The sequence below is a fragment of the Haplochromis burtoni genome, unplaced genomic scaffold (assembly GCF_018398535.1).
Source record: "Haplochromis burtoni strain Fernald_Lab_line unplaced genomic scaffold, NCSU_Asbu1 Contig_86, whole genome shotgun sequence".
Classification (NCBI taxonomy): domain Eukaryota; kingdom Metazoa; phylum Chordata; class Actinopteri; order Cichliformes; family Cichlidae; genus Haplochromis; species Haplochromis burtoni.
In genome coordinates, this window is record NW_024582447.1 from 1,977,152 (window position 1) to 1,994,002 (window position 16,851).

A 16,851-nucleotide genomic window follows, 5' to 3' on the forward strand; every position below is an offset into this window, starting at 1 on the left:
TAATGTTCTTTCTTGTGAAGCTGCTATGGATTGTCCCAAATGCAATATCAGCATTGTAACTTTAGACAGTTTTTTCCTGAATGATTTTTTTTTTCCAAATTATATAAAGACATCTGGACTGAACATGAGACAAAAGCAAAGTTCAGCAAGAAATCTCAAATGTAAACTTGTTTTTTGCCCTCTGTCACAGTCCTCCTTTTAGTTACTTTTTTTTTTTTTTAAATGAAATGTAATGAAACCTTCACTGAGCTGCCAGGCACAACAATATAATTATCCATTACTGCCACCTGCTGGTTGGAGGGGTAAGTATATTACCAAAGTTTCATGACAATATGCATAAAATATCTGTTACAGCAATAACTGTTTGGCAAAACCATTTTTATACACTCACTCTCTTTTAGAGGGTCAAAAGTAGAAGACAATAGACTGACAAGGCCAGGTGAGCCTAGTTTCCCTGTTACTCAAACCTAAGGAGTCAAATCAACATAACCATCTGGTTAAAAGGAAGGAATGCACAGACCAGCACAACACCAAAAGGCCATGTTTTGCTAAAACCCTTTAAGTAAAGCTAAAGGTTTGCACTTAAAATCACATTAACTGTTTGAGGTAACATTACATTGTTCAAATGCTTACTGACCTAACTGCAGACACTCATTGAACCTCCATGAACCACTGGAGACTTAAATATTTTACTTTATTCATTCATTTGGATTTGAGCAGCTCATTTGAACAACAATTAGGTTTTGATGAGTCACCTGTGACTAAATTTTAAGCAAGTGATAACCAAATGCCACCTTAACGATCAGGAGGTGCTCAAAGTTAACTATTCATGAATAAACAGAGTGCAATTCCAAATAACTATTTACAGTATTTCAGTCCACCTTAAATCTCAACTGTTAAAGAACTCTAACATGGTTCAGATGCAGAATTGTTTCCTTCTTGTTCATCCTCCATGTTGAAGACGCACTGCTTCTTCCTGTGTCCCAACTCAATCATGTCTGTTCCAGGGAGACTCAGCTTTCTCTTGTACAGAGATCCAAGGTTACACAAGCAGGGAGATCTCTCAGAGGAGCAACCCAGCATGTGAGATGAACTCCCCTCCACTGAGCTTTGAGGTTTAGGTGGGTGAAGTGTGGAGGATCTTGTAATACGCAAGCCTGAATCATCAAGCTGCAATTCCATATCAGAGATTTGTCTGTGTGTTACTGAATCAGTTACCCTTTCTTCTGGAAGATTTTTACAAGCATCCCTGTCACTGTTAGAGGGAAGAGTGTCCAGTTCGCAGACCAACCGGTCAGAGTCACTTCCACATTTCATCTGGACATCCAGAAGATTCGGCTGTTCTCTCAGACAGTCTCTCTTGTCATTTTTTGTCCCTTCTCTGAGGGCAACAGAAGCAGAGTGATTACAGATACATCGCCTGCTTCGGCCCGAGAGTCGACATCCTCCTTTTCCACCACCTTTTGCCTGCTGCCTCGATTGCCTGCTGGAGACATTGACATTTGACTCGTCAGAATCCTCAGAGCTCCCATCGTACGGGTCCAAATCCTACAATCATAACAAGCGCACACATTTTAATTCATGATCAGCAATGTGCATTTTCAACACAAATGGATGAATGAGAGGAGAGTGCATACCAAAGAATAACAGCCATGCCTTTCTGCAGGCTTAAGCGTTAATGGCAACGCCCTCCTTGAGGCACCACTCTCTGGTGCACTGCTCACACACCCCTAAACACAACCACCAGAGGTTCAACATCAATAAGTTGGCAGTTATTTTTACAAAGATCGGTGCATGTCTGGCTTTATATGTTAAATGATCACTGAAACTGTTTTTCCCCTACTATTTGAAAAATGCTTAAACTATACTATATACTTCCAAATTTGCTTATTATGTCAGTGTGCATGTATTGCCCAATTGATGAATTCAAGCAGTACCATGGTACTGGTGTCGGACCATCTTGGACTGATTTCAGAGTCAGAATCTGTGCTGGACTCCATGTTGCACATCTCCTAACAAAAAACAAAGGTCATACTAGTCCAACAGTATGCAAGTGGTCTAAGAAGAATGCAGAGCACCTGCAGATGGGCATTGGGTAAGTATTCTTACCATGTAATTTAAAGTAAGCTGGTCCATACTGCTGGGTGCTTGTCTATCAGTGCTGTCTGAATGTAGAAAACTATATGTAGGTTACATTGCAATAATGATTAAATCAAAAGACAGCCAATAACATATACAGGTGATTTATTCATTTTATTTTTTTGGAAAAGATTGTGCACATGTTACGTTGACACCACAAATGAAAATGAATTAACTAGGAAAATACCACGTCTAAAGAGAAAAAACAATTAAATAGTAATCACTGATACCTGGAAGTGGACGTTGTCTTCTTCTTCTGTGTGCCATGACATTTGGCGCGTGAAACAAATTTTCTTTGGAAATAACGCAAATAAGTCGAGATAAGATGGTCAGGAATGCTGGCAGCTTAATTAAAGAGCAGGTGCCTTGAATAAGACACAGCCAAGTGTGGCCACAGTCAGGTGAGCAGTGAACACAACTGCACTGTCACAAGTTTTAAACACCACAGACTTGGCTAATTTCAAGATTGTGACAAAATAATACGTCCGGTTGTTGCTTTTTCAAAATAAAACGTGTACCGGTCCTGCGTTTTTTAAGTTTTAAAGCTTATTCTAACTAAAATGTAAACATATATATTTTTTGTATGAAATATATATTGTAAACTGTACTTTAAGAAAACAAAAACAGCAACTTGATCATAAGCTTAAACGTGTGGTTGATCGAGTAGTAACTTACTATATATTTATATATAAACAATGCAAATATCTAAAACTTGTATTTTTTTATTTTTCAAAATGTATTTTTTTATTTTTTTATTTTTTTAAATACAATCAAGCCTAGTTTATGGGAGCTTGTTTCAGTCTCTGAAAAAAACTAAAAACAACAAAAATAAATAAATAACATAAATAAATAAACTTATTCCTGAGTATTTGAAATTTCGAGATATGTAAATGTTCACTCACGGGCGAAAATTAGAATCAGAATCAGAATCAGATTCTGATTTCTGATTCTGAAAATTAAAATCAAAATTAAAATCTGTGGCTGAATCAAACTTCTGTGTTAAGTTGATAATGCAAGGTCTTAGATAAAGCTGTCACAACTTGTTGAAACCAGTCGCATCCCTTCCACCAGTTCCACCGTGAGCCGTTGGGGGGAACGGGAGAGTCGGAACGGCCGCTCACATCCGTGCGTAAGATCCGGCCTGGGGGAAAGGGATGAATGTTAATTTCAAAGATGGCGGCGGAGGGAGGAGGGAAGGAGATGAACGAAATTAAAACTCAGTTCACCACTCGGGAAGGCGTCTACAAACTTCTCACTCACTCCGAATACAGCCGTCCTAATAGGGTGCCTTTCAATTCACAAGGCTCCAACCCCGTCAAGGTCTCTTTCGTGAACGTCAACGACCAGTCAGGCAACGGCGACAGGATCTGTTTCAATGTGGGCCGTGAGCTCTACTTCTACATCTACAAAGGCGTTAGAAAGGTAGCATGCTAATGTGGCTTATGCCTGAGGAAATTCGCTATGCTGCAAGTTAAAATGCCACACTGCTGTGTGAGGTGTTGCAGGAGTTTAGGCGTGTCAAGTCACTCTGACAGGTGCTTGACTTTGAAATTAGCTGGCAGCTAGCTACTTAGCTCAAAGCTAGCCTATTAGTTAGCTAGCCAGCGTAACTGGCTAACGTTAGCAAGCCAGTAGCTACCCCGAGGCCAGGGGCTAAAACTCCCGTCTCCTATCCGTCACTCTCTTTACACTTGATGGCGGGTTTTTGTAGTTTTGCAAATATCATGTTGGTGAAGTTGACCTACTGTAACGGTTCAAGTTGACAGAGCTTAAATGGCGTTTATAACGGGCTTGGTTTGTAATGAAACTGTCCGTGTCAGCATTGACAGATTTACGTTGCCACCCTTGACACCTGTAGAAGACCTTTTGACTGACAGATATCGACAATCATGGTGATGCGGATTCATGTGGCTAACTGCTGCCGTAATGGCACTCTGATTTTGGCTTAAGAATTCTTCTTGAGAGGCTGAGCTAGTCAAACTGAGCTGATTTGGTATATTTTTGGTATTTAATAACAATCAATGGGCACATACTATTATTGTGATCTGCTACCCCATAGTTGAGCATAATGTGGAAATCACATAGCAATTAATATGAATACAGGTCTCCGCTGTCATTCAGTATCAAAATTAACTGTCCACGTTACTGTTGATAAAAAAATATGTTGTCGCACCTTAATGTGGTTATTAACGGATACCTGATTTGACATCACAGATTGAATGAGCTCTTTGTTCAATTGAACCTGCGTATAAAAGCATTTTTCATATTTACACACAAACATGTCATATGTAGCCATTTTTTTTTCAGAGGGAAATAGTTGTATCCTGGTTGAAGGTCTGCCATATATTTGAGCTGTTTGAAGCAATTGGGAGAAGGAAAAAACTCGTGTGACCTCAGGGTTTTTAATATGTGCAAGTTAACATAGTTCGAAAATGTTAAATGCCAGGTTACTACACAGTTGGCAATTACTTCAAGTCATATATTTTGGAAGGCTTGGTAAGTAAGAAATGTATTCTGATATATTGTAGCAGACATACTTTTTGAAAACAAAAAACACAAACTAGAAATGTACAGTAGCTAGAGTTGTACAGTAGCCATCACTGTTGGCACATACTGGTTTTTGGAAAACATCTGCATGTCAGCCCTCAAGCCAATGTGTAATACAGCAGGTATGTTTAGTTGTATTGTAACATGATGAAGTTTTCTTTCAGCCTTTGTTTCTGCGATCGTGAGGCAGAAGTCTTGTGATTTTGTACTTTTTAGTGGACTCTTGATCAAGACCTCCATTGACACGTTTGCTCTTTGAGGCAAGACAAAAACAGTCGCATGTCATGGAAATGGAGGAACCCCTGAGTCATCACCTTACCCTGAAAAGAATTTTCCGTTCTACCAGTTGTTCAAACTGTTAATCATTAACAAATTTAACTGTTGTGTTATATTAACTGTCTGCAATGTATGTACTGCAGCTTCTTCACAGTAGTATAATACTGTTTCCTTAAAATGGCTAAAACAACTGCTTTTTGATCAGTTTCTCTATAGAGAAAAGGCATGTCCTTGCTCTTCATGCTCTTCTGTGTGTTTTTCAGTGTTTAGTATTTTGCTTCCAGTCACTTGTCTTATACGCGGTTCAAGATGCTTGATTTAAAACGCACTGCCTCAGTCTTAAAGGTTTGATAGTTTGATATAAAACACGGCACTCTCAGCTGCTATGGGTTATTACTGGTAGTGTGACTAAGTATAGACTTTGCCATGCAGTAGAGTAGTTGGGCATTTTAGATATTTGAAGGTTGCTGCAATCTGTATGCATTCATTCCCCCCTTGCAATCTCGGTCTCTGTTTTCAGGCCGCTGACTTGAGCAAGCCCATAGACAAGCGCATTTACAAGGGAACGCAGCCCACGTGTCATGACTTCAACCACCTCACAGCTACAGCAGAGAGCGTGTCCTTGCTCGTGGGTTTCTCAGCAGGACAGGTACAGCTCATTGACCCTATCAAGAAGGAGACAAGCAAGCTCTTCAATGAGGAGGTAAGTCTAAAGGACACAGGTTGGAATAACATCTATGTACTATTTTTGTAGTACTGTTTAAGGTTGCACCTTACCGTCACCGTACATATTTTCTTTTAGGAACCAGGAAGTGACAATATGGTGCTTGCATGTCATCCAATCCCACAGAATTGATTATCTTCTACTCCACAATTAATTTACAACTGATAAGATTTTTTGTGTGATGAATGCATTGATATTCTTATGTATTTAATGCATCTTAATGAAAAAAAAAAAGTCAAGTAAAAAGTACTAATAACATTACCAAATGGCCCAAAGCTTGTTGTATTAAAGACTTAAAGCTTGTTGAGCATACCAACGTCAATTTTACTGTATTAAAATTATTATTTTTTTGTCTTCCCCTTCTCTTCTGCTCTCTCCTGCCTCTCAAACCTCAACCTATTTTTTCTCCTGACAGAGATTAATAGACAAGTCCAGAGTAACATGTGTGAAATGGGTGCCAGGCTCAGAGAGTCTGTTTCTAGTGTCTCATGCCAGTGGGAATATGTACCTATACAATGTGGAGCATACCTGCGGCACCACAGCGCCACACTACCAGCTACTCAAACAGGGAGAGAATTACTCTGTGCACACTTGCAAGAGTAAATCCACGAGGAACCCTCTCCTTAAATGGACTGTAGGAGAGGGAGCTCTGAATGAGTTTGCCTTCTCTCCAGATGGGAAGTTCCTTGCCTGTGTAAGCCAAGACGGCTTCCTACGGGTGTTCAACTTTGATGCTGTTGAGCTTCACGGCACCATGAAGAGCTATTTTGGTGGTTTGTTGTGCGTGTGCTGGAGCCCTGATGGAAAATATATAGTTGCGGGTGGAGAGGACGATCTAGTGACTGTGTGGTCGTTCTTGGACTGCAGGGTCATTGCTCGAGGTCACGGCCACAAGTCGTGGGTGAGTGTGGTGGCTTTTGACCATTACACCACAAGTGTGGAGGAGAGCGACCCGATGGAGTTCAGTGGCAGCGATGAGGACTTCCAGGATCAGATGATCCACTTTGGACGAGACCGGGCCAACAGTACACAGTCTCGACTTTCTAAGCGTAACTCCACAGACAGCCGGCCTGTTAGTGTTACATACCGGTTTGGCTCAGTGGGGCAGGACACTCAGCTGTGCCTATGGGACCTCACTGAGGACATCCTTTTCCCGCATCTTCCCCTCTCACGGACACGGACACATACTAATGTGATGAATGCTACCAGCCCTCCTGCAGGTGCTACAATAATCACTAACACCTCTAGTAACACTACTAATGGAAACAACAGTGGTGCCAATACTCCTGGCATTAACTCCATCGCTACTACTTTGCCACGTTCCAACAGCCTTCCCCATTCTGCTGGCACCACAACAACGACGGCAAACAATACCAACAAAGCCAGCAGTGGCGGTGGAATCAGTAGTGGTATTATGGACAGCGCCATTGCTACAGGTGTGAGTAAGTTTGCTACACTGTCACTCCATGATCGGAAGGAGCGCCACCACGAGAAGGACCACAAACGCAACCACAGCATGGGTCACATCAGCAGCAAGAGTAGCGACAAGCTCAACCTGCTGACAAAAACCAAAACAGACCCTGCCAAGACCCTAGGCACTCTGCTGTGCCCGCGCATGGAGGACGTGCCCCTCCTCGAGCCCCTCATCTGTAAAAAAATAGCACACGAGAGACTGACTGTACTCATATTTTTAGAGGACTGTTTAGTGACTGCTTGTCAGGAGGGATTTATTTGCACATGGGCGAGGCCAGGCAAAGTGGTAAGTTCTTTTTAATGTAGGAAATGGGAGGAAATTTGAAATGATGGCGCTTATGAGTCGATAAAGCAGTTAAGAAACTAAACTTATTTTGAACGCATACGTTAAACTGTGGATATTTGGAATACGATTTATAGCTTTTATAGTCAAATTGCCACTGAAGTAATAAACATAAGTTATAAGACTTGGTTTAATGTACACCTGCTTTCCAATGCCCAAGTTTCAGTGGGAGAAAAAAAACATCCTATGCTATGACAATACAGTTTGTGGTTATATAATCCAATAAGATAGAATTTTCTGTGGACCTGTCAGGTGAAGGAAGACATAAGATGTATTCATTGGTTCGCCATAATGATCTCGCAGTGCATAGCCAACAAGTCATTTGCATATGTGGTCACATTCAGAGGGTTATGGTTGGGTTCTTGTCATCAGATGCATTTCCAGTTCAACAAGATGGTCAAATTTCATCAAGCTCAGACACTCTCAAATCTCGTGCACACTTGTTTTTGCTTTTTTTGTTTTTGTTTTTATCTCTTAGAGTTTTTATTTCCCATTAGCAAATCAATGATCAAATCATGCAGGTGATATAAGCAGCTTCTCAGTTATAGCTAGTGCTGACTGTTGATTTCTCCAGTTAAAATGACTTGCCATTAGTGACACTTACTTTGTTAATTCTGTAAAGGCTCCATTTAATCTGTCTCTTGGTTAATGTGCTTTCTTCAGTCCACTGACTTTTTTGTGATGAAGACATTATCACTCTGCAACCACTATTTATGTTGATTTTTGTTGCCCAGAAGACTATTATCTATCAAATTAACATTTTGAGCAAGTGAATTTTGTGGTGTCGGTATGTTTGAGCTGTGATATCAGTTATCAACATTAGATCTTATTTTCAGGTTTGAGATGCAGGTTGTGAACAGGTTGGCTTAATCATTGTTAGTCTTCATTAAAGCTGCGACCAGTTTAGGCCAGCTGATCGGAGACCTAAACTGAAACTGTTTGGATTTGATAAACTGCTATTGAATCCCAACCCTGCTCATATTTCACCCTTTATGCTAATAGCTCTGTATTTGCCCAGGCTCTCTGCACTTCCCCACACGCTTACAGCAAAATATGTTTGTGCACACTTGCATATCCAGAATTGCACATATAGTCTGGAATATGCAGCATAACTAAAAGTCTACTTTGTATTGAAAAGACATATGGTTAAAAAATGCTTTAATGCTGAGGCTGTGGAAAAGTTATTTTTTTAATATAAAACACACGGCTACAGAGAAGTGTGCTGTGTTAAGGATCCAGGTGCATTGTAATAACATGTCAAATGTTCATAAAGGTCCCATCAGGAGGGTCATAAGGCTAGTTATAAAGTGAAGTGCCTTGATCGCGGATGTTATTACACCAAGCATTTATTTAAACCGCTGTGCACAGGCTCTTCATTTCTTGCATCGGTTGGAATATGGAAAGATGGGACGCATTTTCTAATGAGCTGTTTGTTGTTTGATTTTTTTTTTTTTTTCCTTTCTTTGCTTCAGTATGTGGACTTTCCCAATGCAAATCTCCTTGTTTTCCTTTTTTCAGGGTTTATTGTCATCCCAAAACCAAGCCAGCTCTCCCAGTGGAACAGTAGTATAGCCACAATATTTCTGCTGCTAAAGAACCCTGCAACCCAGAGTCTGATGCTGCTCTTCACCCTGCAAGCATTGCAAGTTTTCCTTTTCTTTTCTACCCCTCCCTCTCCCAGTTTTGTTAATGGCTTTTCTGTTGTTTTTTGTTTTATCACTCACTCGACCTAGAGAAGGAATGGAACAGGAAAAGGTGTGGTGCAATTGTGGACTATTGTGCTTTTGTTCTCGAGTTTTAATACATTTTAGAATTCTTTTTTTAAATCTTTTTTTGTTTGTTTGTGCGTGTGTTTGCGTGCGTGTGCGCGCGTGTCAAATCTCATTAGGCTTTTCTGGAATTAATGCTTGGCTTTGTTAGATGCAAACCAGACAACTGTGGCTTGAGACTAAAGGGATAGTTCATTTAATTTTCATAATCATCTTTTTTATTTTAATGTTGTCATTTAACCCAACTCAGGGTTACTGACTAAAATATGAACTTTAGCAGAACTATCCTTTTATGACCAAGTGCGTAAGCATCTGAAATTTTTGCATCCATCCACATTCACCCACCACTTCTCTTTTCTTGAATAGAATCTCCCCGTTGATGACTTTGCACTGATTTTTGTTAGCTACTTTGTCGTTTTTTTTGTTTTATAACTTCTCTAATGAAACAAAAAAAGAGAGTTGAGGATTGCCTGGTTCCACTTGGCTTTACCATCCTCAGTCTTGAATTCTGAATCTATATAGCTGGATGCTGCAATCATAGTCTTTTTAAAGAAAAAAAAAAGGTTTGCACTTAAATTAGTTTATAGAAGAATATGGCTTTACATTTTTTGGGTGTGCTCAGAACTCACAGATGGCTAACAGTAGGTCAAGAAATTGATAAAAAAAAATACAATTAAAACCTTTATCTATTGAGCATTTATTTTAATATTATTTCAGATTTAAATCTGCTCTGTATCATAATGTGTATATTGTAATTAATTGATTTGATGGGGGCCTAAGCAAACTACCATTACTCCAGTGGAAGTTTTGTCATTGATAGTTATATTTCTAAAGTATACATATTAATAATATTAAAATAATCTTGAATACACTGTTTGCCGTTTTCATTCATTCCTGCACCCACGCCTAATTCATTTGGTATAACAAAAAGCTGTAATGTGTGTTGTGTGGAAGTCTGGCAGATACTTGAATCTTAATGCTGCTCAACTTCAGAACTGCTGTTTTTAATTTATTTTATTATTTTTCTCCAGATTGAAATTTTAACTAATGAAAGACGAAAAACAGACAAACACAACAAAGGAGGAGGCTTTTCCATTTGACAGTTATGCATTTTTAATGCACTGATAATAATGCCATAAGTGACCCCTGCATTAGATGGAAAGCTGATGGAGCTTAAATTACCCACTTTCTCATCAGTTTATTCTGTCAGCACATCAGGAGTTTGTCGATAATATGCGAGCTTTGAGCAGTGGTTAATACAACATTATACAAATGGTGCTTGATGAGTTTTTCTTTTTACTCCAGTAATGTTTCACAATGATGTGCAGACTGAGTCACAGTCTGATTTAAAGAGCTCACAGCTCTGAGAGAAATGAAAAGCAACAGTCCCTCGAGCGAAGGGGTATGGAGGTACTGGCCAAGCTACATTTTTGCATCCAACAAACATTCAAAAATCCTTTTTAAACCTAATTTGCAGTCAGTTTTTAAGCATAACTGTGCAAAATCTGTTTCCAACCACAACACTGATGCTGAGGACTGTTTTAAGTTCTTGTTCTTGACATTTGTACAGGAAGACTGGGCTTTTTAAAAAATTGTTTATTTCAAGGACTTCCATCAGATCTCTAGAAATCTAAAAAAAAAAATAAATTAACACCACCTCTGAATGTTTTCACATTTATTACTTTTTACAACTTTGAATCCCAGCAGATTAATCAAAGCTACTGTGTGGAATGTGAAGATTTGCAGGTAAGGTAGTGCACTCTCCAACTGGACCTCTCCTATCTTACTGGGGGGGAATTCCCTGATCTCAGGTTTTCCTCAAAAATATTTATGTCAGCTTCTGGAAAAATATGAGTCAACAAAGTTAGTGGAGATTTGTTTGAAATGTCCCTTTGTCTTTAAAAAAAAAAAAAACCAGCTGTTGAAACTTCCAGAGTATTACAGTGAAGTCAAACTATAATTATATAGAGGCAGTCTCAGTCTCATTCAAGTAACGTTTTAAACTTCTAAAAGTGGTTTTTGTAAAAATAGCTGGGAGGTCAGAGCAGGGTAGCAAATTGAAGACATCTGTGTGCACTTTTCTTTTTTTTGGGGGGGGTGTGTGTGTGTTTTTTTTTTTGGGGGGGATGTTAAAATTGGCTTAATCATTTGATTCAAAGTTGTACAATAATAAAACTCAAGCCCAAGTGGCTGCTTTTTGCAGGTGTCGTATTGCTTTACAAGAAGTTCCCACTGTACAGTGTGTTCAATTTTTAAGAGTAAAACTAAACCTCCATGCTCTTAATCCGCGGCATTAAAGAATATGCCGTTTATGAATTTCAGTTGTCAGTTTGCAGTTGAGATAACAGGTTTTATGGTCTTCTGTGACTCGCGTCTCAAGCACAGTTGTGATGTTTTACAGACGTGTCTTCTCAAGCTATCCATTTCAGTACAGGTCTAGCCAGTAGCTTTATTTTTTCTTTTTTTTCTTTTTTTTTTTCTTCTTAATGTAATACTTCCTGTTTTTTGGCTCTCAGCAGCCTCCATGTTTTCTATCCAGAGGTGGCATATAGTAGGTCTTGAAAGCTGCATGGTGTGAGTCATCCCGGGGCTGTGAAGAGAGTAGATGCAGCCAAATGAAAGGCCATATCAAAAAGCATCATCAGGGCACTTGGTTAGTGGTATTAATTTGATTCTTCACATTTTTTTTTTCTAGTGACCATTAATATGCCTTTTGTTTTTTATTTTACTGCATTTGTGTAATGCTCTTGGTAGATGTTATTCCCAGAAGGTATAATGAAGAATTCAAAAATGTGAAAATCCTGGTGTCTGTCATACTGGTGTTTACCTTGGCCAACTGTGACTGGCACTTTTTGGATGTGATAGTTGGCAGTGTGCCTCTGTGAGTGACTGTAAATGCAGGCATAGTGGAGACTGGGAAGGAGATCTGCGGTCCCGGTACAACCACGTTGAGCTTGGGCAGCTCTGCTGGATAATGAGGGATGTTCCGTCGGATGAGGGTGTCTGCTACATGCTTCATGTTGTGCTGGAAATAGAGAAAGTATCAGATGTAATTTGGTGGATTTTATTGGAGCCAACTTTTAGAGCTTTAGCTTACACTCATTAAAGGTGTTTGTCTTGTGTGTCTCCCTCTCAGTTGTTTCCCAACTCGAGCTGGTCGACAGATATGGTCAACTGAGTTTTGTGTCACACAACTTCCGATTACATCCATAGTCCCAGAAACTCTGTGAAGACTCTCGGCCTTCTTATCTGCCATCCTAGGAGAAGAAACACAAGAGCATATTTATTTAAAGCCCTTAAGCAATACACTCAAACTGTGACTTTGACACTAAGGAAGGCTATAATTTAACTTCTGGAAAATATTAGTTATCAGTTAAGATACATAAATACAATTAAGCACTTCACCTTATTTCCCTAAAGTATGTGTGCCTTAGGGCTGTTTCAGCAGCGATTCGTTCATCGGGGTCATAGGCAAGCATTTGATAGAGGAGAGACAGAGCTGGAGCTGGGCATCTGGGGACTAACCGTGAGATGCCAGTGCCTTTTTTTGGAGGGAAGTTGAAATGCATCGCTCTAGACCTGCACAGACATTACAACACCGGGACAAGCATAGCTGAGCACATTAAACTTCTGTACTGATTAGCTGATTTTGTTTTGTGTAATAACCTTAGCATATTTAATGAAGCCATGCAGAATTTTGTGATAATTGGAGTGGGTATAAATTTGTGTGTGTAATTTGGATGAAGTTTGTAACAGAGTTTAAATGTATTTTCAGCCCTAGCTCCCACCCTAGTGTACTTGGAGTACTTCATTACATTTCTTAAAGTTGTAAAAAAAATAAGCTGAATCTAAAATATTTATACAGTTCAAGCATTAATGGAAGGACCTGTATTCACAATTTATTTGTGCCGCTTTCGGTCACATGTAATTACCATAATGAACTGTAATAAACATAATGACCACCTACTGCTTGAACTTTTGGAGCAGACTTTGATCTGGTGTTCCCAAAATATCATGAATCTTGGCAATCTGGTCCAACTCGTTGGTTCCAGGGAAGAGAGGATTCAAGCTGAAACACACAGGTATTATTGACACAGCAAAGCCATTCACACAGGTTTCATTTCACATTTGTTTATGCTGGGGGTGGGAAGACAGGAGGTCGAATTACACAGAAAGCTGAGAATGCAAAGAAGGGCAAAGGCAATGCTGTTGTACAAGGAATGAAGTTTAATTGAAATGCAATGTCCTCTAGCCAAACTTCAAGTATTACAGGTTAAATTCTGTGCTGCACAGGATACCTCATGATTTCAAAGAAGACACAACCGGCGCTCCAAATGTCCATCTTGAGGCTGTAATACCCGTCAGTGAGCAGGCACTCTGGGGCTCTGTACCAGCGTGTGGAGATGTACTCTGTGTGCGGGGGCTTCGAGTACACGCTCCGACACGAGCCAAAATCGCCAAGCTTCAAAATGTTTTGCTGCAAGTTGCACAAATATATGTTAAAAATGACACTGAAAATAAAAGTGCGACTATTACATTCTTGTAAGTCTGATTACTGCAATGATGCATCTCACCTTTATAAGAATGTTTTCTGGTTTTACATCTCTGTGAAAGATCCCACAGCTATAAAAGAGAACACAGCCTCAGGATACCCAAATAATGCCTTTATTTAATCATTTCATGTGAACTTGAGTGTTTCCTTTTTACCGTACCTGTGCATGTGTTCAAGCGACTTGCAGAGCTGGTACATGTAGTGCTTTACTGTATGTTCGGGCAGAGGTGTTTTTCTTCCTGCAAGGAATAAAAACTGTTTTGATCCTTAAACAGCTACAAAGTGAGCCTAAAAGTTAAAGTGACTCCCTGCCAGATTTAAACTTACCTTGTATATACTCATAGATATTCATTTCCATCAGCTCACAAATCAAAGATACCCTTCCAGTTTCCTTGTCACTGAAACATTTTGTTAAATTAACATGACGTACCATATCATACATTTAACTACGTGACAGGCAACACTTACAAAATCAGTTCATGTAGCTGGACAATATTTGCATGAGGGCTCAGTCTCTTCATTGCCTGGACTTCCCGCAGATTGTTGGCCTGCTCCAGACTTAACAACAGAGTAAACCATTAGCACATTTAATATGACAGAGGATGTACTTTTTTTTCTTTTCTTTTTTTAGCTTTTATTGCGATAATACAGGAACTCTGGGAGGGAGTGCAGAGGAAGACACTCAGTAAATGGCCTTGGGGCGATACCCGTACATATATGGGTTGCTTTCTTAATTCAGTGAGCTACACCAGGCTTACCAGATTTAATGACCATAATTGGTGCATTATTGTGAACAGAATACTCAACTGCTGACTTATGTATCAATTGCCCTTACAAAGCAGAGTATGGGGGAACTGCACATTACTAACTGACAGCTAGTTCCAGAGTACATACCTGTTTATTGTCTGCTTCATGGCTTTACATGCATAAAACTTCCCATCTTTTAAGCTCTGAGTTTTCAGGACCTCTGAAAATGTGCCTTCCCCAATTTTCTTGATTATTTTGTAGCCTGCAACAATTCATAAAAAAGACATATAAAAGGTTTTCAAAAAAACAAGAATACATTATTTCTCATATTAATATTATGAATAATTTAAATTGTGTGTGTAATTGCACAGGAAAAAAACAAGTCTGCCTAATCTAGAGGGGAATCCTGTGCTCCACAGACAGTAAAAACTAGAACATGCCCCATTGGACAATAAAGCCCATGATAATTTTGGTGGGAGACAAGGAGCTGTCATTCTCTAATTTATAGCCCTCAACATCCAATTGAAGACATTTTGTCTTAAAACTGTGAGAAAACAATGAAGACTATTAATTTATCAAACATGTAAGTTGGTATAAAATCTTTTTTTTTTTCATACATCCAACAGTCAAAAACCCAAAGATAGTCAGTGTACAGTCAAAGAATGCAGAGGTCAACCTATTACCCATATAGAAACTAGGGTCTTTCAGAATTTGTTACTTACAAATGTAGCTTTAATTTTAATGATTTTAACTAACTGGTAATAACTATTTTACTCCTTCTATCACTTCTCTCCACCCTGCCTGAACTCTCTTGGTCACCTCTTGGTCACTGCTCCTTGCTTTGGACGCTTGATCCCAACTCATCTACCTTCACTACCTCTACTCCTTGCATCCTCATCTTTTGTACCAACTCATTTTGTATAACAAAAGCTGTAACGTCTGTAGTATGGAAATGTCAAAAGTGGAAGTCTCGCCTTTTGTATCTGTCTTTTTCTAATTCACACACATAATAAATACACGAAAGAACCCACAAGAGCAAAATCACTTCGTGTCGTCTATAAAGGAGATTTACTTTTGTGTGACTGCAGCTTTGACAATCTGTATAGCTAAATTCAAACCAGATAACATCATTTTTTAATGCTCTTTCTTGCTAAGAAAGCTGATTTTTAATGTGTTAACTATCCAAAATTAATAAGAAAAGTATTTTTTAATATATAGGCTATCTATTTTTATTTTTTTATTTTAATTACTGACTACTGTTTATAGTCTCTCTCTCTGTCTCGCTGTATATGTCTGGCAATAGAAATGGCAAATACGGGCGGGCGTGTAGGTCAACTCTAACGTTACCAATTATCGGTATAATGCTGATTTAATGTATGGGGAAAAACATATAACTAACAATAACATTTACTTAGTCTGTTACAGTTAAAACAGCTCATAGTTAGCAAATACATAAAAGATATTTGTAAAGAAACGTAATCGATGTGTAACCCAGACAGACCTGTCATCACTCCGCTCAGCTCCTAACTAGTTACTTACGATGCATTCCTTTGAGTTTTAGACACCACTTATGCGTCGACTATCCACAACATGCATATGTGGATGCTTCATTTCGCTCATAAGTTTAAAAATAAATAAATAAATATATATATATATTTTAGCGTACTGTTGCGTCAAAAGGACATTGAAGTCGCATTGAGGGTGCTAGCCTAGCGCCGTTAGCGTGAATCCTGTTAGCTGACCGTCGCCCTGGTAACGGAGCACGCCTTCGCCCTCCACTTTGACCTGAAGGAGGAAACTGGAAACTCTAGCTGCTTCCCTCACATCAGTCCGAACATGGTTTGAATTAAAAGAAACAACAAAATATGGCCTGTCACGTATGAAAAGTGCCACTCGAGCTGAATTATTCGCAGCAGGCCCAGATATATAGCTGCAAATCGATTTCTTACCTTTTTTCAAGAGATGAATGGCAGCTGCTAGTTCGGATGCTTTTTCGTTAAGATGCGGGTTGTTATTCTGCATGTCCGCAATATTCCCCCTCTTAATCCAGTCGGTGTTAGGTGGTGATTTGTACTCATTTCGAAAGCTTGCTCTGTTTTTCACGTCAATGAGCCAGTTTGAGTAGTGCATCATTGTTGCACATTTATTGGTAAAATCTAGACCATTAGCTTAAAAGCATACAGAAACAGGTCCCGTTGGAGCAAAGCAGCCGCTTCACCTACATTCATATAACAAGAATAACGTTACCAGATAAGAGTCCTATTCACTCACGACCACTGTG

General features: G+C 39.3%; 3 protein-coding genes across 11 annotated transcripts; 1 reads left to right on the forward strand and 2 right to left on the reverse strand.

Annotated features, from left to right (window-relative positions):
• Positions 1 to 39: 39 nt before the first annotated feature.
• Positions 40 to 2,639, reverse strand: LOC102292969. 5 transcript variants are annotated; one of them, XM_014334621.2, is made up of 5 exons: positions 2,370 to 2,639; positions 2,110 to 2,165; positions 1,938 to 2,009; positions 1,638 to 1,730; positions 40 to 1,548 (listed from the first exon to the last, which is right to left on the reverse strand). In XM_014334621.2, exons 1-5 carry the CDS (start codon positions 2,404 to 2,406, stop codon positions 907 to 909), a joined length of 900 nt encoding a protein of 299 aa, XP_014190107.1. In that variant the 5' UTR covers positions 2,407 to 2,639; the 3' UTR covers positions 40 to 906. The 5 variants fall into 5 exon arrangements, with proteins under 5 accessions (XP_014190107.1, XP_042078410.1, XP_014190108.1 ...); XM_042222476.1 differs by having other exon boundaries at positions 2,110 to 2,179; XM_014334622.2 differs by having other exon boundaries at positions 1,938 to 2,012; positions 2,110 to 2,179; positions 2,370 to 2,637.
• Positions 2,640 to 3,211: 572 nt separating this feature from the next.
• On the forward strand, positions 3,212 to 10,954 carry wdr20a (WD repeat domain 20a). Of its 3 annotated transcripts, XM_005925613.3 has the most exons (4): positions 3,212 to 3,561; positions 5,483 to 5,665; positions 6,102 to 7,445; positions 9,021 to 10,954. In XM_005925613.3, exons 1-4 carry the CDS (start codon positions 3,298 to 3,300, stop codon positions 9,072 to 9,074), a joined length of 1,845 nt encoding a protein of 614 aa, XP_005925675.1. In that variant the 5' UTR covers positions 3,212 to 3,297; the 3' UTR covers positions 9,075 to 10,954. The 3 variants fall into 3 exon arrangements, with proteins under 3 accessions (XP_005925675.1, XP_005925679.1, XP_005925678.1); XM_005925617.3 differs by lacking the exons at positions 6,102 to 7,445; positions 9,021 to 10,954 and adding an exon at positions 5,765 to 6,094 and having other exon boundaries at positions 3,219 to 3,561; XM_005925616.3 differs by lacking the exon at positions 6,102 to 7,445 and having other exon boundaries at positions 3,220 to 3,561; positions 9,021 to 10,142.
• A 748-nt stretch (positions 10,955 to 11,702) lies between these two features.
• Positions 11,703 to 16,845, reverse strand: LOC102290293 (MAPK/MAK/MRK overlapping kinase). 3 transcript variants are annotated; one of them, XM_005925607.3, is made up of 12 exons: positions 16,520 to 16,845; positions 14,718 to 14,832; positions 14,292 to 14,381; positions 14,151 to 14,221; positions 13,984 to 14,062; positions 13,846 to 13,894; positions 13,570 to 13,748; positions 13,239 to 13,340; positions 12,677 to 12,850; positions 12,369 to 12,528; positions 12,099 to 12,296; positions 11,703 to 11,861 (listed from the first exon to the last, which is right to left on the reverse strand). In XM_005925607.3, exons 1-12 carry the CDS (start codon positions 16,701 to 16,703, stop codon positions 11,784 to 11,786), a joined length of 1,479 nt encoding a protein of 492 aa, XP_005925669.1. In that variant the 5' UTR covers positions 16,704 to 16,845; the 3' UTR covers positions 11,703 to 11,783. The 3 variants fall into 3 exon arrangements, with proteins under 3 accessions (XP_005925669.1, XP_005925670.1, XP_005925671.1); XM_005925608.3 differs by lacking the exon at positions 16,520 to 16,845 and adding an exon at positions 16,110 to 16,239; XM_005925609.3 differs by lacking the exon at positions 16,520 to 16,845 and adding an exon at positions 16,072 to 16,181.
• Positions 16,846 to 16,851: the final 6 nt, after the last annotated feature.